Source organism: Durio zibethinus, chromosome 20 (assembly GCF_047325235.1).
Source record: "Durio zibethinus cultivar Kanyao isolate XHJ-2024 chromosome 20, ASM4732523v1, whole genome shotgun sequence".
In the NCBI taxonomy this organism is placed as follows: domain Eukaryota; kingdom Viridiplantae; phylum Streptophyta; class Magnoliopsida; order Malvales; family Malvaceae; genus Durio; species Durio zibethinus.
Window position 1 is genome coordinate 4,429,349 of NC_143181.1, and position 24,245 is coordinate 4,453,593.

The 24,245-nt window shown below is 34.0% G+C and overlaps 5 protein-coding genes across 5 annotated transcripts; 2 read left to right on the forward strand and 3 right to left on the reverse strand.

Annotated features, from left to right (window-relative positions):
* Positions 1-723: 723 nt before the first annotated feature.
* LOC111315568 (plant cysteine oxidase 1-like) lies at positions 724-2,229 on the forward strand. The gene is made up of 5 exons (XM_022917397.2): positions 724-915; positions 994-1,142; positions 1,273-1,417; positions 1,673-1,876; positions 1,994-2,229. The coding sequence occupies exons 1-5, from the start codon at positions 783-785 to the stop codon at positions 2,098-2,100; spliced, it is 738 nt and encodes a 245-aa protein (XP_022773132.1). The 5' UTR covers positions 724-782; the 3' UTR covers positions 2,101-2,229.
* A 2,388-nt stretch (positions 2,230-4,617) lies between these two features.
* LOC111315567 (serine/threonine-protein kinase SAPK2-like) lies at positions 4,618-7,194 on the forward strand. The gene is made up of 9 exons (XM_022917396.2): positions 4,618-4,866; positions 5,037-5,111; positions 5,635-5,736; positions 5,847-5,900; positions 6,002-6,094; positions 6,188-6,280; positions 6,379-6,483; positions 6,598-6,696; positions 6,818-7,194. Exons 1-9 carry the CDS (start codon positions 4,747-4,749, stop codon positions 7,091-7,093), a joined length of 1,017 nt encoding a protein of 338 aa, XP_022773131.1. The 5' UTR covers positions 4,618-4,746; the 3' UTR covers positions 7,094-7,194.
* Positions 7,195-8,920: 1,726 nt separating this feature from the next.
* On the reverse strand, positions 8,921-13,173 carry LOC111314940 (phospho-2-dehydro-3-deoxyheptonate aldolase 1, chloroplastic-like). The gene is made up of 5 exons (XM_022916560.2): positions 12,453-13,173; positions 12,070-12,347; positions 11,173-11,449; positions 10,585-10,830; positions 8,921-9,393 (listed from the first exon to the last, which is right to left on the reverse strand). The coding sequence occupies exons 1-5, from the start codon at positions 13,008-13,010 to the stop codon at positions 9,130-9,132; spliced, it is 1,623 nt and encodes a 540-aa protein (XP_022772295.2). The 5' UTR covers positions 13,011-13,173; the 3' UTR covers positions 8,921-9,129.
* Positions 13,174-20,352: 7,179 nt separating this feature from the next.
* Positions 20,353-20,943, reverse strand: LOC149513065 (serine/threonine-protein phosphatase 2A activator 2-like). The gene has a single exon (XM_089749661.1). The coding sequence runs from the start codon at positions 20,941-20,943 to the stop codon at positions 20,488-20,490; it is 456 nt and encodes a 151-aa protein (XP_089605787.1). The 3' UTR covers positions 20,353-20,487.
* A 129-nt stretch (positions 20,944-21,072) lies between these two features.
* Positions 21,073-21,825, reverse strand: LOC111315127 (uncharacterized). Its single transcript, XM_089749662.1, has one exon. The coding sequence runs from the start codon at positions 21,823-21,825 to the stop codon at positions 21,073-21,075; it is 753 nt and encodes a 250-aa protein (XP_089605788.1).
* Positions 21,826-24,245: the final 2,420 nt, after the last annotated feature.

Here is a 24,245-nt window from a genome sequence, read left to right on the forward strand (position 1 = left end):
TGGGCACAAGGGATGGTGTAACTGTCTAAACAGAGGGAACTTTTTCCGAAGGTTTATCCAGAAATCAGGGCGATGTTTTTTTTTCTTTCTCTTCTTTTTTCTTTTATAACTTTCAAGCTCTTACTAATCAGCTACCGGGATTGTGGAAACGGATAGCTTTATTGATTTTAAGGTTGAAAGGCAAAAGTTATCTCCAAATTAACTTTTATAAATGAAGTTGCCATTGCACTAAACAGGAAAAAAAGCCATGGTTTCAAACTTAAAACCCGAGGGACAATATTTGAGCTATCTGGTAGAGGCTGTAAAATCTGTTCAAGGAGTATATACAAAACCACTGGTGCAACATACTGCAATGGGGCTACAACCAAACCTTCCTATCCCTAGCCTAATTTTAACTTCCTGCGTTCGGAGACAGGTTGATGGTTTTATTATTACCAGGCAGCCTATCATGATTTTTGCCATGCAAAAGCATATGAAAATGGAAGGTTATGGGGGCCGATTGTTAAGGCTTTACTTCCTTGTTTTCTCCATTCTAGAAAATTTGTGATGATTTGCTTATGCCACAAAGCTCCTTTTTTCTCTATGTTGTCCTTATCAGCCCATTTTTTATTCATAACCATAGGGCAAAATGTTGTGTGTACAAATTGTTTGCTTCTTGAAAACTTCCAATGAGAATAAAGGAAGCCCACTGTATGAGTTAAAAAGTCAAAATCAGCCCCCAGGTTTAATTAATTAGTGTTAGTTATTTGTTTAGGTCGTCTTTATAGTCATGATAACTGTGAATGACAAACTTCCTTATGGACTATACAATGGAGAAAAGCAAAATACAAATGCTACATGATGCCTGCAATTATATTTTTTCCCAGAAGGAGCTTCCAACTTTCCAACAAATTCAACGGCTGAGAAACATCTTAAGTACTAGACTTTCTTAATCTGCCAGTTTTTATGTTCTTGTTCTTATTAGAGGACTAAAGGGAACATTCCAAAATGCAGATATATTTGAAGCTGTTGATGTTGGTATAGATGAATTTAACGTGGATGGATCTCCAAGTTCAAGCCCGAAGATCACCAATGGATTGATTCCTGGGCAAGGAGTTTCTGAGATAACTTACATTCACATTTATGAATGTGACAATTTCTCGGTACGTGCAAGTCTTATTTTGCTTATTCGAGCATATATTTATGCAGTTATAGATTAATATCTGCCATGATTTATCATCAAATGAATTTGTTTTCACCATGACTATACTAGTTAGTCTATTTTTTGTGCAGATAGGAATTTTTTGCTTCCCGGCTGGCAGGACATTTCCTCTTCATGATCACACTGGGATGACGGTTCTAAGCAAACTTCTTTATGGCTCAGTTTATGTCAAGGCCTACGATTGGGTGTGGGAGGAGAACTCTAGCCCCAGAACAAGTGAGGCTTTTATCTTTAACATTTGTCGGTGTTGAGATTGAAGTTAACTGTATCATAACATGCTATGAATTAATGATATCAAAACTATCAGTAAATTTCTTAATCTGTTTATAACTTATCAATACTCGAATCTCTTTGGATCATACTCTCATCCTGTTTGTACCTTTCTCTGAGAAATTAATTGATTTAAATAAGTTAAAAAGATGTATTGATCATTTGGATCACTAAACAATCTGCAAATGGTGAGAGATGCAGATGGACTAGCAGGCACTGTAATAGATGGCATCTTCAATGCACCTTGTGAACCATTCGTCCTCTTCCCAAGGAGTGGTGGAAACATCCATTCTTTCACTGCCTTGACTCCTTGTGCTATCTTGGATGTGTTATCCCCGCCATACAATGATGACTTTGGAAGGCCTTGCACTTACTTCTTCGATTTCCTTATCCCTTCTCTTCCTGGTAATTGATGATAAATTCAATTACTATATTTCCCTTTCGGATTTAAAATTTTATGTATAAATCAATCCAAATTCATGCTTCACATTTCAGTTGATGTATTTTTTTTTCTTGGCCCAGGTTATGCTCTGCTTGAGGAAAGAGAACTAAAACTACCATATGACTTAGTTGTTAATGGGGCACCCTACCTTGGTCCTCCACTTGATGTTGCAGAAGATCTTTGCTAATTTGAGCTAGAAGACATCCCTATCAAAAGAATGAAGGCCTTTTTACTTTCCTGCCTTTTTATTTGGTATTGTAAAGAAGGTAGACACTTGGTCGTTGGTACAGCGGTCTGGTTAGAAAATGTACATGAAAATTTCCACATCTATACCCCACCATCCCATCAATGAAAATGAATGTAGTTACCTTCTTCTCTAAAGTGTCTAAGAACGAAATCCTACTCCATCAAAGCACCCCCCCCCCCCCCCACAAAAAAAAAAAGAAAAGGAAAAAAATTAGCAAAAAAGAAGGATAAGAGGAATAAAAATTTTAAATTTATTAAATATTATTTTTTAAAAATAATTATATAAATCAATTGATTTAAATTTCAATTTCAACATGATGAATTCTTGTGTATTTTTTTAACTTTTTCCTTTCGAAAGTAGAGATAAAATAGATAGGACCATAGTTGTTAGGAAAACTAAAATCTGCCTTTAATGCTGTTAATATGTGGCAAGTTAAAAGGGCAATGCCTAGGATTCCAAATGACTTTATTCTATCCGTATATGAATTATGAAATACCAGAAAAGAGTTGAATGATTATGAAATAAAGTGTTGGAAAAAACGTGCAACGGTACAAGCAAACATGGGTTTTATTCCCTCGAATTTGAATAGGATTTGGACGGTGCCGGTGCCAATAGGGAAATGGCAATAGCCTCATTGGCTGGACTTGATCCATGCCAAGTTGCCAACTACATATCCCAAATTTCCAAGTCTGCAGTCGTGATTGACGTCGTATTGATTGCACTCCATCCTACAACCTCATTTTTTTTTTTAAAGAAAAAACTCCTCGCACAAATACACATATCTGTGATATTGAAGATAATCTTTACATCGGAGTTAGGATTGCTAATCCAACCCAAAGTTTTAATTCGATTTAATTTTATAAGATTATTTTTTATTTTTTAAAAATAAAGTTTTAAGTTATATCAATTTTTTTTTTTTGAAAAAAGTCTGAGATAAGTTTTAAATAAATTTTCTTTCGTTTTGTTTCGATATGTATATATATAATTATTTATTTAATTTTATATTTATAAATATTATATTTTTTATATTTACTTAATTTTATATTTATATTTTAAAAAAAATATTTTATTAATTTTACTTCAAATCAACTCAATTATTATTATATATAAGTTGAATTAAATCAAATATAAAAATTTCAAAAAAAAATAAAAATTTATCTTGAACCGATCCATTATCATATCTAATTGAGGTTCCTTCACTCTTCTCATATCAGAAAAGCCATTTAAAATACCTGCGAGACTTAACCTCAACGAAACAAAACAAGGCTGATTATTGATCCACCAAACGCCAAACTGATGTCGTGAGTTGTCCGTAACAATGCGAACTTCTTAAATATCATGTGCTGGTTTCCCTTGCTTTGACCTGCCTTAACCTAAAATGTGTGCTGAAACCACTGCATTGCTTTGCACGTCGCAATTGCTCCTTGATGGCACTCAAAATCCACAAAGCAAGTTTCAGCCCACAGCACACCTTTAATTATCTCGATGTTTTTATCAGAAATGTAAAACTCAGAGCTGTCTTTACTGAATTCAGTAAAATAATGAAATTATTACAAACTTACTAGCATAGATAATGAATTCAGTTAACATAATGGCCTTAAGGAACAAAGTACCAAGATTTGTAAGTGATAACAGTTTGAATCGGATTAGATTTGATTTAATTTTTTTAGATAATATATAAAATTATAAATTTTTAAAATTGATCCGAATTTAATTTAAATTTTTATTTGGTTAGATTTTATTTGAATCAAATTTTACTGGTTTGATTTATTTTTTCAGTTTTTTAAATTTAAATTTAAATTTTTTATATATTATTTAATATGATTTTTAATATATTTAAATAAATTAAGGTTTAAAATAATTATTTTTATTTTATTAAAATAAAATATACATAAAGCTAATAAAAATATATAATTTAATTTGATTTAATTTTTTATTTTTTATTTAAAATTTTATATAAATTTTATATATATTTAATATTTAAACTTAATTTAAATGAATAAAAACAATTAATTCAAACTAAATCAAATATTATATATATTTTTTTTCATACCACTTAAGTGTCCATTGAAATTTCTCATTCAATATAAAATTTTCATTAAATTTTTTTTAATTATAATTGTAATAACTTTTTTAATTATAATTATAATAATAATTATTATTATTTTTAATCTCACTGCAACGAGTCTCTCCAAATGAAGTCTAACCAAACAACCTTTGCGCGTAGCCAATTTTAAAACCTAATATTTGGCGTGTAGCCGCTAGTAAAGTCGTTTTTCCTTTATTGGAAGAAGAATTCGGTGCCTTCCATACGTCAGACGACACTGGGGAACTTCATTTCTAATTTTTCTGTTCCAACTATACAAAATACACGTGTTCACTCTGTCTGTCTATCTTTGACTACAACTGCAGTCAATTACAGTGACTTTTTATGATGATGATGACGATGATGGTTGTCACTTTTAAGCCACAACTAACTTTGGCCTAATAAACCTCTTGAAACAAACTGTTTTTTTCAGAGACAGACAGAGAGAAGAGATCAAAGATTGAAGTTGGATACTATTTCTTGTGATAGAGATTGAAACTATGGAGCGTTATGAGATCGTGAAAGATATCGGGTCAGGGAATTTTGGTGTGGCCAAGCTGGTCAGAGATAAATTTACAAACGAGCTCTTAGCTGTTAAGTTCATTGAGAGAGGGCAGAAGGTCATCTTCATAACCTTTAACCTCTTAAATCTTTCAAACTTCTGTTCTTTCTTCTTCTTCTTTTTCTTGTTTCTAATTGGATTCTCTGTCATTTCCCCGTTATCATTTAGTACACGGGTGTGTTGATTAAAGGGGTTATTACCTTTTTTGTTCTTTTTGTTTTGTTGCAGATTGATGAACATGTGCAAAGGGAAATCATGAACCATAGATCATTGAAGCATCCCAATATTGTTAGATTCAAAGAGGTGGGTACTCTATATTCCATCTTCCTTTATTGTCATGTGATTGTCTTCTTCCTGTCTGGCTAAGCTATGGTCAATGGTCAATGGTCAATGCTCCGTTATGTTAGTTAAAGATAGGTTTGGGCTCTGATGTTTTTCCTTCTTTTCCCATTTATGGAGAACCAATGATAATTGTCAAGAGACAATAATGTCAGTGTAATTTCGTTTTAACATTTTTCTTGTCTTTATTTCTTGATAACCAGGTGTAGAGTTTAGAATTATGTCATTAATTGCCCAGCCTAAATCCTAATGTTTGGTTCAACTGGCAAAATGAAAATGAAACTTCATTTTCAGTATTAGTAAAGCAAATTATTTTTCCCCTGAAGCAGGGTACCAAGAGGATGGATGATGCAACTTTGCGAATGATTTTATTATCATGTTCCTTTTCAGTGAACAACTTAGCATGCACTAGTCTATTGGGCTTAACTTTCCATAATGAAAAATAAACGAAGGGAAAAATGTTCACTTTGAGGCATTGCCCTTGCAGGTTCTTCTTACACCTACTCATCTAGCCATAGTCATGGAGTATGCTGCAGGGGGAGAACTCTTTGAGCGCATATGCAATGCTGGTAGATTTAGTGAGGATGAGGTAAAAAGGAGAACAGTTGGACGTGAAATTGTATGCTTTACTCACAGTATCTCATTTCTAAATCTTCCATTGGAATATTAACATTCCTTTTGGATGTTGATTTTCAACAGGCTAGGTTTTTCTTTCAGCAATTGATATCGGGAGTCAGTTACTGTCATTCCATGGTATGAAACTTCGGCTTCTAGTTTCCTCTCTAAGAAAATTTTATTTCTTCTCGAATAAGCTTGAAGTGCTGCTTTTGTTCATTGAAAATTCTGGTTTGCAGCAAATATGTCACAGAGATCTTAAGCTTGAAAATACTCTCCTGGATGGCAGCACAGCACCACGCGTCAAAATTTGCGATTTTGGATATTCAAAGGTAATAACATTAACTAATCCACAAGTTTGCAAACACCATTGATTTTGACTGCATTTTTATTTACTAACCATATTTTTTCCCCTAATTTTGTAGTCATCTGTGTTCCATTCTCAACCAAAATCTACTGTAGGAACACCAGCTTACATTGCCCCTGAGGTTCTATCTAAGAAAGAATATGATGGGAAAGTAATATCCTTCCCTTTTCTATTCCCCCTTCTATTACTTTCATTTATGCTTCAACTAAAATTCCCCAATTATCTACTTCTAATCCTCCCAAACTATAGATTGCAGATGTTTGGTCATGTGGGGTCACCTTATATGTCATGCTAGTTGGGGCATATCCCTTTGAAGATCCTGATGACCCAAAAAACTTTAGAAAGACAATTGGGGTGTGTACTTGTACAATCTTACAGCTTCACTTTCTCGACAAAAGTAGAAATAATTTGAAATTAGTGCAATTATTTGAGGTTTCCCTAACTCACTGTGATTATTGGTCATGACAGAGAATACTCGGTGTCCACTACTCAATTCCTGATTATGTCCGAGTTTCAGTGGAGTGCAAACATCTTTTATCTTGGATTTTTGTGGCAAATCCCGAAAAGGTATAATTTGCTTCTTTGGTTAATCGGATGCATTGAAAGTTAATTGCTGGCAATCATCCATCTTTGTTTGAATTGTTTATATCATGTTTATATTCATCCTTATCTCTTGTTGGTGGTGCAGAGAATGACTATGGCAGAAATTAGAAGCCACCCTTGGTTCTTAAAGAACTTGCCTATCGAACTGATGGAAGGGGGAAGCTGGCAGAGCCATGATGTAAATAACCCTTCCCAAACCATGGAAGAAGTACAGTCTATAATACAGCAGGCCATGAAAACAGCTGAGGTCCCCAAGGTAGGGGGGCTTTTCATGGGAGGAAGCATGGATCTTGATGATATAGATAACGATGTAGATCTTGAAGATGTAGAGACAAGTGGTGATTTTGTGTGCCCACTGTGAACAAAAATTGTACAAATAGACCTCATTGTCACGACCTATTGTTTATACAATCATCAACCTCAGAATTTTGTTAATGAATGATTGAAGAATTTTCTGTTCAATCTTTGTCATGCCATTTGGTTCATTGGATGGGAGACCGTTTTCAATTACTTTATTATTAACTTATTACAATATTATCATGGATTTGTACAGCTGTGGAGGTTAGAATCAGCACAATAATTGTATAGAGCTTACAATTGTTGACATTCAGAGCATGATTTAGTCGGCCTAGATACTTCACAAAATAAATGTAGTTTTTGTTTTTTCTGTTAACAAGCTTTCTTGATCTTTAATTAAAGTGCAGCACCATGATTGATCTCTCTTGTTTTTTTTCTTCCGATCATCCTTATGCATTTTTGTTTTAGCAAAAGAATCCGTAATTAAAGATAAGAGAAAGGATGACATATACTGAGATTATTTAAGATTTACTGGATACTATCTCTTAAGGATGGTTGCCTAGGCCTTTCGTTCCATCGTTATGCTCTTTGATCGTTCTGTGATTGATAAAAACAAAAATCATTTGAAGTTCAGGGTAATTAATTTCTTGCTGTCCTTTAAATTGAAAAATGTCTGTTCATTGGTGTCCTCTTTGACTGATCAGGAAAAAAACATAATCATTATTATTTTCAGTGCGAACCTTTTGATACAACTTCGTAGTCTATTCTTTTTGGTAGGGACCTTATGTTCTGAACTGAAATGCAGTATTATTTGTTCCCTGTAGATTTTAGTTTGATGAAGCCAGCTATCTCTCCATCAATTGAAATTAAAATTGAAGCCTTTTATTATTATTTTCTTCATTCAACAAGACATACCACTTTAATCAAATTACAGTCTAAACTGTAATTTGGTTTTTGAATTGATGCAGTCTCCTTATTACTTATGCAACATAACATATTTTATAATACCGGTTTTTCTGTATTGCAGGAAAGAAAGCCAGTAAAGCTCCCAAGATTCAGAGATTGGTTACTCCATAAACTTTGCAGAGGAAGACAGCAAGAATTACTGAGAAAAAGAAGAGAATTGCAAAGGCAAAAGGCAGATGCTGCTTGCTGAGCATCAGAAGCACCTTGCACAGAGATTGAAGGAACAGAGAGAACCACGTAGTGAAAGTTTAGCAAAGAAAAGATCCAGGCTTTCTGCTGCTTCTAAGCTTCGGTTCCTGCTCAAGTCAGCTCACCTTACTAACAATCAGATGATGATAGCAAGTTGAAAGAAAAAAAAAAAAAAAAAAAAAAAAAAAAAAAACCCCAATCTTTAACATTGCTGATGAATTTACTGGATTATTTAATTCAAACATTAAAATTTTTTATAATTTAAGACTCACCTTTATGCTAAGCCACGCCCATGTTTTGTCCTTTCCTGGAGCATAAGTGGAGCAAATGTCCTTTTTAAAGAGGCTCAAATCTGCTCACTAAACACATAATCTTAGTTAGAAAATTATTTAATATTCGTCCGTGGAGTTCAAAATGTCTATTATAGAGGAGGGTTGCTCGTATTTAATTCAAAAATATTTTAAAATTAATAAATTAATATTATAAAGAAAACAAGCAATAGGAAAATATAAAATTCACTACTTAAAAATGGCATCCCACAAACCGCGTATTTTCTCTGGAAAGTTTGTACGTGCTAAGTTGGTATTTGGGTTTCACCAAAGCAAGAGATGGTGTTTGAATCAGGCTTGGCTAGGCATGTTACTATATACCCTTTCTTCTTTCACTTGAAAGCTTCAATTCTTGTCATCTATATCTGTATGACCACAACAATCTTAAAATGGAGTGTTCCAAGCAATTTTAGAATTCATTCATAGCTTAATTTTTTATTCATCTCAAAAGCGTCACTTTTTCTCCAAGTATTCACATACAAACGACATAATTTAGTTCAAGAATCCCAAAAGTAAAACATTAATAAGGTGCCACTAACAACATAAGAGAAAAAATAAATAAAAAAAAAGAACAAATATATTGGTGGGCTGGTGGCTGGATTCCTTGAGGGCCACTCTACAGCCTTGTGACCAGAGGTTGCTGTGAGTTGATCCTCCTCTTTCTAAGGCGCTCTGCGATGATGAAGGCAAGCTCAAGAGATTGAGAAGCGTTGAGCCGAGGGTCACAGTGGGTATGGTAGCGTGAACTCAAGTCATCAAATGTAACAGTCCGGGATCCACCAATGCACTCTGTCACGTTCTGGCCAGTCATCTCCAGATGAACTCCTCCAGGATGACTTCCCTCTTGCTCGTGCACGTCAAAGAAAGCTCTCACTTCAGCCTGCCAAAAATAATGTAAATTGATCAGACATTGAAAAATAAACAAATAAATATGTTGACATTGATATTAACATATAACTATAACATCATTACATTTTATGTGAAACTATTAAATTTCCATCAAAATATTTGGCAGCCATATAAAAGAAGGAACAAAACAACAGAATCTTTCCAAAAGCTATCCAAAGTCGATAAAGGCAAAGCAAAAGTAGACTAACCTTTAAAGAGATTTTATATTACAACATGTGTTTGAATCAATCATAGGATAGGGAAATATGAACACCTACCTACCGAAGACAAATTCTTACCTAAATTATTATGATCATATTTAAGTAAGTTCATCTGACAGTTTGGTAAAACAACTTTAAGAAATAGCCCCTTTCCACCTACCCCACCATAATATATTTCACTTCGAAACTCTCCTCCTAGAAAATGTAACCATTTAACTTTGGAGATACAAAATGCGACCACCCAAAAGGATTGATTTGGTTCCTTTACATTATGAATGCTGTAAAGAGTGAACCATCAATGTTAAAATGATGCTAACCGCCATAGTTATGGCAATTGCATTACCCACCATAATATATTTGACTTAAAACTCTCTTCCTAGAAAAATGCAATAATTTTACTTTGAAACTACAAAATGCAACCACCCAAAAGGGTTGTTTTGGTTTCCTTGTACTACAAAGGCTCTAAAGAGTATAGAGTGGACCGTCAATATTATAATCATGCTTATTGCCATAGTTTTAGTAATTGCATTAAACATAAAGCACTTATTAATAGCCGAACCTCATTTAAAACAGGATTCTATAGTAAGATGAAAAGAAAACTGGTCCTTAAGCTAAAACTTCAACTATGCATAGATTCAAGAGACAAACAAAATGCAGTCCATTTTTTTTCTACCATCACAAGTTAGTCTGTCTTGTCATGTTCATAATAGGAAACATCATTTATACAAATTAAAGTCCTCAATTACTATGACTCTTCTTTTTGAGAACAAGGAAACATTTTTTCCACAAAGATGTCTGCCATTTCACATGATGAGAAACTATTTACTTGAACTTTGCAATTTCCAGGGTTTCCCTAATTCCAAATGGTAAGTGAGTCATACGCCAAATGACAATTGATGCTCATCAATGAATTATCAGCAACTAATCCTTCACAGTAAGAGGTTAAGTAATGAGTAACATACCCTTATGGAATCGAAGGGACGAGTTTTGAGACCACAAGGAGCCTTTATGGTGTTTCCATGCATAGGATCACTAACCCAAGTAACAATTTGCCCAGCCCGGCGGACTGCCCTAATTAGATGGGGAAGCTTCACTCTCATGTTCTCAGCACCCATTCTTGTGATCACTGTTATCCTTCCTGGTTTGTTCTGAGGATTCAGAATTTTGATCAGCTTAACTAGCTCATTTGGATCCATCTTATCACTCACCTGCAGCAGATGAGCCTCTTTGTTAGTCATCTTGCTCTCACCGGTTTATGATCAAAACTCATAATTAGTCCAAAAAACTGGACGGTTGTCAAAATAGGGCTCGCCTTACAAATATTTCAGCTTATTACCAAATTTAGTTGTATAAGATCCATATTTCAATACCCGATTCATTCTTAGACAAGAATTATGTAGTTATGTAACTAGATATTTAAAGAAACATAATTAACAAGAAAACATAAGAAATGTAATTTGACAACATAACACCTGCTCCAACATTCGGACCATTTAGATCGAAACTTTCATGCGCCTTGTGTTTAAAAGAGTAGGCTTAGATGTAATTACCTTAATTCCAAGAGGATTAGCAACTCCTCTCAGAAACTCGACATGAGCACCATCCAACTGTCTAGTACGTTCCCCAACCCATAGGAAATGGGCAGAACAATCATAATAGCGACCTGAAGTAGAATCTAGCCTGGTGAGTGACTGTTCGTATGGCAAGAGTAAGCACTCATGGGATGTCCAGAACTCAGTTGTTGTCATGATAGGATGGCCAGCTGTAAGTCCTGCTGAAGCCATGAACCCAAGGGCCTCATCAACACGATGAGCTAGTTCTCGGTACCTGCCACAAACCGGAAAGGGTAAATAAATTTGAAAATCCTAACCTCTTCGAAAGTTATGATTTGTTTTTCATACCATAAAAAAAGTATAGAACAACAGTAGACAAAAACAACCCGGCTCTAAAAAGAGAAACAAATGAAGCAAAACATAATTTCGAGAGGAAAACCCACGTGTCGATGTCGGAGTTACTAAGAGTTTAGAATCTATTAGTTATGCACATGCTAAAAATAGATCAAATATAAAACAACTAATAAAAATCCAAGTTCAAAACTTCTTGATTCTTAAATAAACAAATCAAAAAAACATTGAAATAAAATTTTCAACTTCCAAAAAAAAAGCTTCTGACAACAATAAAACTTACTGTCACCTCGACAAAAACGGCACATGTAAAATACAAACTTCAATTATCTACTCATCAAAGCTGGCATTCAAACTACAGTTAAAGCACAAAAACGTGACAAAACAAGCGAAAACGACCAAACATCACTTCCCTATTAAACCAACTTATTATCAATCAGAAAATTCCACGAAAATATTAACAAACAAGAAATTTAAGATTGAATCAAACCATACCAAAAATTTAAAAGTAAAACCAAATAAGCAGAAATCGAAATTTTTTACCTATCTCCCTGCTCGTTGTGTTCGGTGAAATCCAAATTCCATTGAGTAACCCTTTGCATAGCAGCATAACCTCCCGTAGCAAAAGCTCTCAACAGATTCAAAGTAGCTGCAGATTGAGTGTAAGCTCTAATCATTCTTTGAGGATCAGGAATCCTAGACTTCTCATCAAAAGCATCCCCGTTGACATTATCTCCTCTGTAACTGGGTAGCTTCACTCCATTCTTTTCCTCGAAAGGCTCCGACCTTGGCTTCGCAAACTGCCCTGCCATCCTTCCCACCTAAAAAACAAAAAAGAAGAAGAAAAACAGAAACATAAGCAAACCCGTAAGAAAAACAAAATTAAAAAAAATGTTAAATCGTTAGGTAAAGTTTTGAGTTTTGACCTTGATAACGGGCATCTGACCACCGAACATCAAAACGGCACCCATCTGAAGAATGATCCTGAAAGTATCACGAATGTTATTAGCGTTAAACTCCTTGAAACTCTCAGCACAATCTCCGCCTTGCAACAGGAAAGCGTTTCCCGTAGCGGCTTCCCCGAGCTTCTCCTCGAGACTCCGAGCCTCACCAGCAAAGACAATTGGAGGGAAAGCATCGAGAGTCCGTAGCACCGACACAAGCTCCACTTGATCCGGATATTCCGGCAACTGCAAAACTTTCTTTGACTTCCAGCTATCAACAGTCCATTTCCCGGGAACCGCATTCTGCGGTGAAGCAGTGACAGGTGCAGCAACAGTAGCAGATTTGGGCGTAGCGGCAAGTGGAATACTTGCTGGCTGTTTGACGGACTTATCGGAGACGATGGGGTTCTTAGGTGAGTCAGTTGAATGGACGGCGGAGATTCGAACAACAGACAATGGTTTGGTCTTAGAGAAAGGCGTTGATGGTTGAGATTGAAGGAGGGATTTTGTAGGGAGAATAGAGGAGTTGGTAAGAGCCATTTTGGTTAACGAATTTTTTTTTTTTTGAGACAGGTAGGCACCTGGAGATAAAGACGATGATCAAGGAAGGTTTTTATAAGTAAAGGGGGGGAGGAACTTTGGTTGTGATTTCTTTGGGGTTCATTTTTCGCGCGAGGGACGACGAAGATGAAAAAAATAAGGTGGCATGAGACTGGTGTCTGGTAGGGACGTGGCTTTTGGTGGTAGTTGGGAACTAGGGGTGTTTTGGGAATTTGTTCCATGTTGGGGTATTTTGTGAAATAAATAGTTTTGCTGTCATTGTTCAGTTACGGCGCCAAACAAACTGCTAAACGGAAGATCGGGATCCCTTCCTTTCCTCACTGACCAATCGCCACTTACACCGTGGGTTGTAATGAAAATTATAGGCGGCTGTAGAAGTCGAGCCGAGCTGAATAAGTCAGCCTTGCCTTTTTGCTACATTTGACATGTAAATGCACATTGATCGGGTAAGGTTTTTTCTGCATAAATTTTTTTCCTAAAAGAATTTAAGATCTATTTTTTTTTCTATTTTTTAGCAAAAAAGATTAATGATTTCCTAAAAAAAAATTGATTTTGTAGATTTTCACCCAAAAGAAAAAAAAACTGCAATGCACAAAATATTTGTGTTAAAGATATATGAGTAGTGAGCATGTGAAAAAAAAAATGTAATTTGGGTTTCATTCTTGGGTACAAAAGCTTGTGTTGGCAAAAGTGTAAAATAAAATAATCATATAATTTTCTTTAATTTTCATTGGAATCTTAATGTAAGCTGCACGGAGAATCTTAATGGTGTAAAAAATTATCTATGAACATTGGACTCATCCACCATCCTGTCTAAAATGTTAGATTAAGGGTTAGTTTATCATTAAGATTGAAATTAATTTTTTTTTCAAAAATTACTTTTGATCCAATCTAATATTAAATAATAAAAATATGATTTTTTTATTTAAAATTTTGGTTTACAAACTTAAATAAAAAAGCTCTAAAAAGTGTTTTTGAGTTCAAACGTAATTTTTGTATGTAAAATGATTTTGTTATTGTTATATCTCTATTTTTTTTTTTACTTTATGAATATTTTTAATATTTAATTTGTTAAAATATTTTGCACAATAATATTAAATACTTAAAATTTATAAATTATATTTCTTACCTCACATTTGAATACTCTTTGTATTCATTTTTTGATCTGACAATTCGTGTCATCGTGTCATATAAAAATATTGTATTTATATCGTGTTTTATATGAAAATCGCTTATCACAATTCGTATTAATATAAAAATATAAAATATAATTTTTTATTTCATTAAATCTATTTGTAGTTCTTTTAAAATTTTAAATCGTATTATTCGTATTTTTTAATTATATTATTTCTGTATTGTGTTACCATATCTATGTTTCAAATCACCACATCTACATTATTTTCAGGTAAACCTAAAACATTGTTTACATGAAAACAACTTTATTTGATTAAATTGAGTTAGATCCTTTATTCATCGAAATTGGACACATGGTGGTTACAAAAACAGACATAAGTCTGGTTTGAATTGAAAGAAAATAAATAAGACGCCCCTTACTTTAAAAAAATTACCTGATTACCACTTTTAAATGTATATATAACATTTTTTTAATATTTAATATTTTATCTGATGGGCACAAAATTATGTGTTTTTTAAAATTTTATTTCAGATATATTATATAATCATCTTTTGATAAGTTGAGATTTTAAATTTATAATAAAAATATAGTGAGAGATTGAGAGTATAGCTATTAATTTTCAACTCAAAATATCTCATTTTTAATGTAAAATTTATGTTTCAATAATTAATAAGTATAAGTATTATACATATTTGAAAAATCCAAATTACCCCCACACCAAACAAATTAAAAGAAAAAATAAATTTACCCAAACGCTCAGCCAAGCCAAAGCTTGAAACTTGAAAGGATGACCTAACTGGAGTAAGAAGGAATACTTTTCTCAAAATTGAAATAAAAGTGAGAGAATGATAAATTCGTACAATTACAAAAAGACCCCTCACCAATTCAAAAAAATAGAACTGCCTCCCTTTTATTTGGCGGTTTAGAAATTTACACTTTTTTCAGAGTAAGGTGAGGAGAGCAAAGGGAAACCTCACCTACCCTTCCCTTCTCCTGATTCCTACCCCCCAAAGACACGTGGTGGTGTTTGTGATTCCATGATGTCAACTATCACTGCATCCCATGATCAACTTCAAAAATATTGATGATAATTATATTATCAAATAACAAAATTAACAAAATCATGAGTGAAAAATTGAAATAATGAATTAATTGAGAAGAAAACCGAGTTAAAGATATCAAATTTTTTTTGGAGACATTGTGTGTTCTTAGATTCTCTGCATGTTACAATGTTTTCACTTTTTTTTTTTTGGTCAAAAATTTTTAAAATAAGAGAAATTATTTTATTTTTAAAATTAAAATAAATCTTCAATTTATAAGAAAATTTATGAATTTTTTTAATTAAAAAAAACTCAAATTTATAAATCATTTATCAATAAAAAGTTATTAAAATTTTGAATATATATATATATATAATAAATCTAAATGCTTTACATTCAAATGTTAAATACTTGCATCGTATCGGCTAACTTGATTATAATCAGTAAAAAAAAAAAACTCAATCAAAATGTGAGTACTGAAAGAAAGAAACGAAGGTTCAGTGAGTTGCTGATAAAGTAAAATTGTCCACGCAAGCTAACAAGGAGAAATATGATATATATTTTTTTTAACCTAGTGATATGACATCCTTTGGAGCTTCCTATTGGGAAAAAAATGGAACCGATGTTGGTTATCACTGAAAAACTATAATAAGCTTCTACACTTATCAAAGTTAGAAAAAGCAGCAGCAAGTTAAATGACACGACAAGAAAGCTTTTGTCAATAAACCCCTGATTCGCAGTTAAATTATGGTTTTTTTAACATATGTGTAGATTAATTTTGATGCCCAATTCAAGGCATTTAAGTTAGTTTTTTTTTTTTTTTAAATCAAATTCGACTCTTTAAACATACAATATTTGTAACAATCATTTTTATAAAATATTCAAGTGCATGTCTAAAGATATCTGTATAATCAAATATTTTGGTGTAGATGGAATGATTTTAGAACATAAGGTATCTGTATTAATCAATTTAACCAAATATTTCAGCGTATGTCTAATGAATTTTGAATGTGGATAGCATCGCAATGTGCTGAATTGCAATGGGCAGACCAAATTTTGAACTAATTCATGCTTTGCGTTTTACAATTGCCGAATTACAAAGGGGAACAAGCGAAGAACAAACAATAAAGGAATGAAAGTAGGGGCAGTGGCCAAAAAAATAAGTGGGCCGCTGAAAGTTATGAATAGTAATGGTGTCACGACGGCTAATCGAAGGCTTTAGACGCATGACTACAGGGTTTAGATGAAAATATATATACTATATTTTTAATTAATTTTTTAAAATATATAAAGAACATGTATTACTTGATTAATTTTATTTGTGAAATTAAAAATTTTACTATCAATGTATTATAATTTCTCTTTGCTAAGTCCCAACCAACCAAAAGATAAAATCGTTTTAAAATTTAATTCCATCCAAACATCACAGGAACTAACACTATGTTTGGAATATCGGCAGGTATTTTTGGCTCCCTAAAGCTGCAGGAAATCTAACACTATATTTATACTGTAGAAAAGATAAATATATATAATTATTATATAAATATTAAAAATATATTAAATTTTTTTATGTTTTGAAATTTAATAAAAATTAAAAATTAAATAAAAAACTATGTTTTATTTTTTTTTAATTATCTTAATTAATTTAAATAAAATTTGAAACCCAAATTATTGGATTAAATTAAGCTCAAGTATATAAAATATAAATATCATGTACAGATCAAATTTGAATCTAATCCGATTTAAAAATACCTCTAATTACAACATCAAAATACAAAACAAATGTTAATCATTTTCATTAAAAAAACAAAATAGATTAATAATTTGATTAAGCAACTAAGAATAGCATAATCGTGGCTAAACACAGAGCTTCACTAATTTAGGTCTTAATAAATCCTATGAATAATTATGTTGAAACAATGTCGAAAAAAACCAGCTTTTTTCCTAACTAGCTATGTATTAGTCTTTTTTTTTTCTTCTTCTTTTTCTTGTTTGCAGGACTTCATTTCACGTTTCTTTGCAACTTCCAATGCCAGGACGTTAGCTGCCCATGAAAATGTAAAAAGCTTCTTTATCCCTAGCCACTTGCCAATATGTTAGCTTGGACATTCTTGGTTCTCCTGCGTATATTTCAAATTATATATTGTATAATACAAGTACTAGTAGTACTTGAATGTGGGCTCTCGAGGCAAAGGCCATAATCTTCAAAAAGGTAATGATTCTGAATTAGGTAAAGAGGATGCAATCAGGCAAAACATAGAAGGGGAATTCGAGTACAGATTGCAGAAATGAGGCTAAAAAGGAAGGGAGTAAAGCATGAAGATGAAAAGTTTAAAGCCCTTTGGCCTTTTTGCAGAGGTAGCATCTTTGGGAGAGAGGGGGAGGGAGACTGGCTCATCAGACATAAAAATCGAAGTGGGCTATCTGGCCATGGCTCCTGTTTCACCTTAGCATACAAAGAAGAGGAAGATTATTACATGAAAGTCTCACCCTATCATTCTGTTTCCAGAGTTAAATAACAAACAGTAGCAGTTAGATCAGATCATGAACTCTCCCGTTATTGATTTTATAAGCATATTACACTATACAAATGCATTCTTTAGATAATCAGGAAAATCTAAGATACAAACCAGACAACTTCTAAGTTCAACTTGAAACATAAAATATTATTTGAATAGAAACACATGGTTTCATATTTAGAAAAGATAAAAGATAGGAAGCATGGAAGCAAAAGACGGAACCTACGGAGATAGATGTGATAGCTGGTAATTTGGTGCTTGTCTTTATACAGAACAGAACGTTCAATCTGATAAGTCCTCATCCTAGCAGTTTACACTTGCATAATTTAGTGTCCCATCTTGGAACCTGACAGCCCGAAAGGTACTAAATTGGAATATTGAATTACTCACAATGGGTTTGGCCTTGGAAGATCGGAAAATGCACGACTTCGAAGGGAATATGGGAAACATAAACGTTGATGGAAAACAGTAAGCCATCCAATAAAAAATTGATGAACAATGTTAACCACAAATTTTTCACTAAATACGCGAGTACGTTTCATAGATTGTAATTTGTACACACAATAGTCACAAATTGCGACTTCCTAAAATTACAGTATCTGCTATGGTATTCAAAATAATTAAGTTCCATGCATTAAGCATTTTAACGGAACCTGTGGCCTTTCATCAAGAAAAAATATCATAAACAAAAAAAAAAAAGAGGGGGGGGGGGGGGGGGAACCAACTCAATGAATTCATTGTAACATAGATATTATATTAAGAATGGGATAATTTTCAAAAACTCTCCACGAAATTCAGAGGAAATGGAATTCTCTTGGTTCCACAGTATGTGTATCCACAAAGATAATACCAAGATTATTCCCTGTGAAATTTCAAGGAAAGGAATTAGTTAAAAGTTTAAGAAATCTTAATGAAATATAGGCATTTATTAATTCCAACCATATTGTAATACCATCATAATGACGTGATAAAACCAATCTAATAGAACCTAGCTTAAAGACAAGCAAGCACCCTGTAATTTCTGATTCATAGCCTACAACATGCCAGAATTTATGTCATAGAACTAGTGAACAAGAATTTTACCCGAGGGTCAATGGAAAAAGGTGCAAAGTGCAAACACCACAACCATACATGAAGGTCCAAAGCTTTGATGAATCAGTTTAACAAAGTCCACCAATTAAGCCTAATCTTGAATACAAATCATCTACTGGAAGTTGATGCACATGTGCTTCAACGTAATCTAGAGAGCATCAGAAAAGTGCCCAGGAAAGGTGGGTTCTCCACCTTGAATGGCTTTAAAAGACAACACAATTGGACAAAAGATTGGCCTCAGCCAATCTCCATCACCCATCTCATTTGGCTCAAAAGGTTGTTTTGTATATTACTATGGAAATCTTAAGATGAGTTCATCACCTTAAGTGGCTTTAAAAGAAAGCATCTCAATTGGCAAAAAGATTGGCCAGGACCAAATCTGCATCACCCATCTCAATGGCTCAGAAGTTGTTTCCATATTATAATGAGAAATTATGCTGATATAGAACAATTTTATAAGAGTGAAAATGTGAATTGGCTGTATCACAATCACGACAAATGGCACATTGCTTTCTTGCCTCTCAAAAAAGTTCTACTAGGAATGTTAGGTGACTAACACTGATTCTCACTACAGGTAACCATTGCTAGTGTTCCTGAATACAGTAAAATTATTGACCTTCAGGACCTATAAATAGATATGATTTCTACATAGCGTAACAATATTATGACATTACCAAATTCAACCATATGGCCCAATATGTAAAAGTGTAAAACATACAGTATATACAGAAATCAAAAGTAAGGATGGATAAATAAATTCACATTCCTAGATAAGGAGCAAGAAATATTTACTAAAAGTGTAAAACATACAGTAAAGGATGATCACTCACAACAAGCAAAGGCAAGGGAAATAATTCAGTTACAAGTAACTGGTAATCATTATCCAAATGACTCATGCCAGTTTCAAAATTTGGTTCCATCATCTTACTCCAGGACAACTAAAGATAAAATACCAATTTGTCGGGTAAATAGTTCGATACGTGTTAGTAATGGCATTAACCAGTGGAGAATTCTGTGATGAGGTTTAGTACAGATTGTCATGTGGTGGAAATATTCAACATAGTACAGATCCATCGCAAGGCGTGAATTTGGTAACCATGCACCTAGCAGTATTGCCATCTTTCATAGTCACCAAAGTCTGCTTCTAAGGAGGCCAAACAACCATCTATCCAAAAGATAGAGAAAAAATCTCTAATGCTATACAGATGCTCGTTTCATGTCCTGCATGGACCTCATTACAGTAACTTAGGTATTAAAAAAGTTATCTCAAACAATTGGGAGAGAGGGGGGGGGGGGGGGGGGGGCAAGAATTGTAATTCTGAGGTGCCATTTCTGAGTAATGGCACCATCCTCACGATCAAACGGCAATAATAATTCAATTACATAGTATTTGTAAATAAGGGCGCACTTTTTCTCGACAGATTCATGCAAACTAGCTTAATTTAACATCAGAAAGTTCTCAGAAACTGAGCAACATTGACCATACTATAAGCAATGTGAGTGGCACTATTACGTATTTTGAACCCATGAAAATATACATAAAAATACTACTACAATTAAGCAAGCAGGCCTTCAGTGCCCCAATGAAAACAACACAAGCGGAAAAATTGCAGGGTTCTACATGATCAGTTTGGTCCAAATGATTTGTTCACATAGATTATAAAGGACCATTAACAATGAGATTCAATGAGCCATCCAAAGAGAAAATGTTGCATGAGAGGAACCTTTTCTAGCACCTCAGCTTTATACATCTTAAGCAACCCACTATTTACCTTATTCCAATTAGGCACTCCACTTATATCATCCAACAGTGGAGAATGCTCTGCAAACAGACCCTTTTTCACCTTCTTTATAAACACAATACGAGAAAGATACATATACTCACTCGAAAAGTTATCCAAAATATCCTCATTATGAATCGATTTTGGCTTCATATACTTATGATCAATCAACTGCGAACTCCCAAATATAAAGGGCAAGAAATGGTAATCATCTAAACCCCAAACCCCGTGGGACCCCGCGGGTTCCAAGCAATAAACAAGCTGAAGATTCCTCATTAAGTCTAAATTTTTGACAAAAACTCTAGCCACCACTGCTTGATAATCTTCTTCTTTAATGATTCCCATTCTGGCTAACCAGGCTGCGAAATTGGTTTCGTGGCCGGTTACGTAATCGATTCGGCTTGAGTTGCCGAAGCTTTCAGTGAAATAACGGATGATTGCGATCGTGGAGGGCTTGAGATCGTCGGGGAGGAACTAGAGCATAAGGGCTTCAACGTTTTCGGTTAAGCGTTCGTGCCAGGTTCGATAAGAGATGTTGCGGAAACGACAGGATTGTTGAACGGGTGGGATTTGATCGATCCAGAGAGTTAGGGTTTCGATGACGGAGACGATGTTGGAGACAGTGGGGGATTCGTGGCATGGATAAGAGATTTTATGGCCACGGATGGACTCAGACAAGGCGAAGATGAAGCCGAGGAAGTTTTTGGAAATTGGTGAGTCGTGAAATTTGTGGATGTCGTCGGGGGATGTGATTTTTTTGGACGGGGTTTGGAAATGGAAAGGAGGAGTGATGGTGGGGACTTTTTGGGATTGAGGGACGGGAGCGAGGATTATGGCTTGGGAGTTGTTGTTTGGGGGAAGGTTTATGGCGGGGCCACGAATGGGTCGGTATGTAGGGGGAGAGGAGCTGTCGGGCCAGGAAGTTGCGGATTGGGGTGGTGGCTCGAAGGTCGTTGAGCCGTCGCATTTGCAACAAGTTCCTGTGGAAGTGATGGCGGTGGAGAGTTGAGGATGGGTATGTGGGGCTTGTTCTCGTGGAGGTCGCAGTGGTGGTGTTCCATTTCCGTGAATGGAAGTGATTGTGTTATGCGGATCGAGACTTAAACTCCGAACCCGCGTTATTCTGGGACTGAGACATTCATCTTTTCGACATTTCAGATCAGTCTTCCTGTCATGATTCACACCCTTGTAAGGTATTATCCGCTTTGACGACCCTGACCTTGACATCAGGGTTTTGTCCTACAAAAGGTACCTCCGAACCCGCGCTGCTCCGGGACTGGGGCATTCACTTTTTCGACATCTCAGATCAGTCTTCCTGTCATCTCATATCAGTCTTCTTGTCATGGTCCTGTCATCTCAGATCAGTCTTTCTGTCATGATTCACATGCTTGTGAGGTATTATCCGCTTTGACCTCCCTGACTTTGATTTCAGGATTTTGTCTTACAAAAGGTACCTCAGAGGTGGTGTAAACCCTTATATATCCCAGTAACCTTCCTATTATGTTATATGTGGGATTCAGGACTTTTCTTTAAGTCCGTGATATTCTCTCACACCCAAGTCTTCCTGTTATGGTTCACATCCTTGTGAGGTATTATCTGCTTTGGTCCCCTGACATCACGGTTTTGTCCTACAAAAAGTGCCTCACAAAACGGAGGTGGTGTGAACCCTTATATATCCCAGTGACCCTCCAATTATGTTCGATGTGAGATTCAGGATTCTTCCTTAGGTTCGTGACATTCTCCCACACCCAATCTCGTGACGCCCTCGTTACGGAGGCTGGTCACCCTGTACTTCTTTCGAGGTGCTTGACGTGGATCGAATGGTTTATGGTTGATTCTGATACCACAACGGCCACCCTATATCTCTTTCGAGGTGCTTGACGTGGATCGAACGATTTAGGGCTGATTCTGATACCACTTGTCACGAGTCGAGACTTAAGCTTCGAACCCGCGTGACTCTGGGATCCAAGCATTCACTTTTTCGGTATCTCAGATCAACCTTCTTATCATGATTCACACTCTTGTGAGGTATTGTTCGCTTTGACTCTCTGATCTCAAGATTTTATCTTATAAAAAGTATCTCACAAGATAAAAATAGTGTGAACTCTTATATATTTTAATGATCATCTTATTATATTAAATATAAGATTTAAAACTCTTCTTTAAATGCATTGACAATTGATGATGGCCTTCATAGCGGTGATTTTCAAATGATAAAGTTATCGTTGCGAGTGTTCCAGAGCAGTGGAAATCAGACCTCTTTGGGCAGAGAATTGCGCCAGTGGGGAGTGTTGTGCGAACTGCAAACTGCAAACCTCGGCCTGATTATAGCACCATCTATTAATTCGTCTTTCTAAGCCCATGTGTCTGACATTATTTTGCTGTACTCATTAGCTAGTATGGCCCACGAGTGGCCTATGTGACGGTCCCAAAGAAAATTTTAATTTGATGAATTGATAATGTATAAATATTATATATTTTCAGTTAATTAAATAAAAATATTTTATAAAAATTAAGTTTTTAAAAAGTAAATATAATTAATTTCAAATTTTATTTTTATGAAATACTATTATATGATTAATTAATTGTATAATATTTTATTTTAAAAATAACATATAATATTTATATATTAATAATATTTTAAATAAAAATTTTAACTATTAAAACCCAAATACCCTTAAAACAAGGGTAATGGACTAATTTTAAATGATTATTTTGTTGATTAAGCTTGTAATTTTCTCGATCCTCTATCGCTATTGAGACTATTTTTGCAATATTTATATATTTTTTATTATGTTATTTATTAGTGTTGTTAAAAATGTAAAATGCAACATATCCTCATAAAGGTAAATTTTTATATTGATTTTATTTGGTTAATTGAGTTTTTAATCAAAGTGATAATCATTATTTGTTAAATGATCTACCATAAATTTGGTTTGTTTAATACATGAAAACTTATTAGAGGTATTAAGGAGTTTGTTCCTAAATTACTACACTTTGAAACTTTATTTATCTGACCAGAGTACTTTTAAACTTAATTCCTAAACCAAGGTACTCTAACTTACCTGGAATCCACATCAACATACTTTTTTCATGTCAATATCTCATATTAATTAAATAAAAATAATATTTGTCTATTTACTTACTATAATCATATTCTTATCTTTGTCAAAATAATCTTTATCTCATTCGATTTTTTTACTTTAAAATCAATCTCAAAATCTATATCTCTCTATCTTATTTTATTTTTTTTATTCTAAAATTAAATTCAATGATTACGTACTCACATAAAGAAGCATAATCTTTGTCATAATAATCTTTATTTCTCGTTCTATTTTTCCTACTCCAAATCAATCTCAAAATATATATAAATGATTGTATATCTACATGAAAAAGCATAGCTTAAATGACAGTAATATAAGAAACCATCAAACTCGAAATAGCAATAAAAATGAAATCACCATACTTTGATTCTTTTTGCCTCTCTAAAAAAAAAAAATTCATTAATTTTGATGATATAACCTCTTTTATCCCCAATTTCTTGTTTCAATTATTTAATCTTCCATCTCTCCCTAATTTGAAGTTGTGGATTTAAAATTCCTACAAAAAAAAAAAGAATTATCATTTTGAAATCATCTTCTCTTGAT

What these genes read in the sequence shown, in the direction of transcription:
- LOC111314940 (XM_022916560.2), bottom strand. Translation starts at nt 13,010, where the DNA reads ATGGCTCTTACCAACTCCTCTATTCTCCCTACAAAATCCCTCCTTCAA. An exon ending in GTCAGATGCCCGTTATCAAG is followed by an intron (nt 12,348 to 12,452) that starts GTCAAAACTCAA and finishes TTTGTTTTTTAG; the next exon opens with GTGGGAAGGATGGCAGGGCA. An exon ending in CTAATCCTCTTGGAATTAAG is followed by an intron (nt 10,831 to 11,172) that starts GTAATTACATCT and finishes CATCTGCTGCAG; the next exon opens with GTGAGTGATAAGATGGATCC.
- LOC111315127 (XM_089749662.1), bottom strand. Translation starts at nt 21,825, where the DNA reads ATGTCAAGGTCAGGGTCGTCAAAGCGGATAATACCTTACAAGGGTGTG.
- LOC149513065 (XM_089749661.1), bottom strand. Translation starts at nt 20,943, where the DNA reads ATGGGAATCATTAAAGAAGAAGATTATCAAGCAGTGGTGGCTAGAGTT.
- LOC111315567 (XM_022917396.2), top strand. Translation starts at nt 4,747, where the DNA reads ATGGAGCGTTATGAGATCGTGAAAGATATCGGGTCAGGGAATTTTGGT. An exon ending in GTAGATTTAGTGAGGATGAG is followed by an intron (nt 5,737 to 5,846) that starts GTAAAAAGGAGA and finishes GATTTTCAACAG; the next exon opens with GCTAGGTTTTTCTTTCAGCA. An exon ending in AGAAAGAATATGATGGGAAA is followed by an intron (nt 6,281 to 6,378) that starts GTAATATCCTTC and finishes CCCAAACTATAG; the next exon opens with ATTGCAGATGTTTGGTCATG.
- LOC111315568 (XM_022917397.2), top strand. Translation starts at nt 783, where the DNA reads ATGACAAACTTCCTTATGGACTATACAATGGAGAAAAGCAAAATACAA. An exon ending in ATGAATGTGACAATTTCTCG is followed by an intron (nt 1,143 to 1,272) that starts GTACGTGCAAGT and finishes TTTTTTGTGCAG; the next exon opens with ATAGGAATTTTTTGCTTCCC. An exon ending in CCTTATCCCTTCTCTTCCTG is followed by an intron (nt 1,877 to 1,993) that starts GTAATTGATGAT and finishes TTCTTGGCCCAG; the next exon opens with GTTATGCTCTGCTTGAGGAA.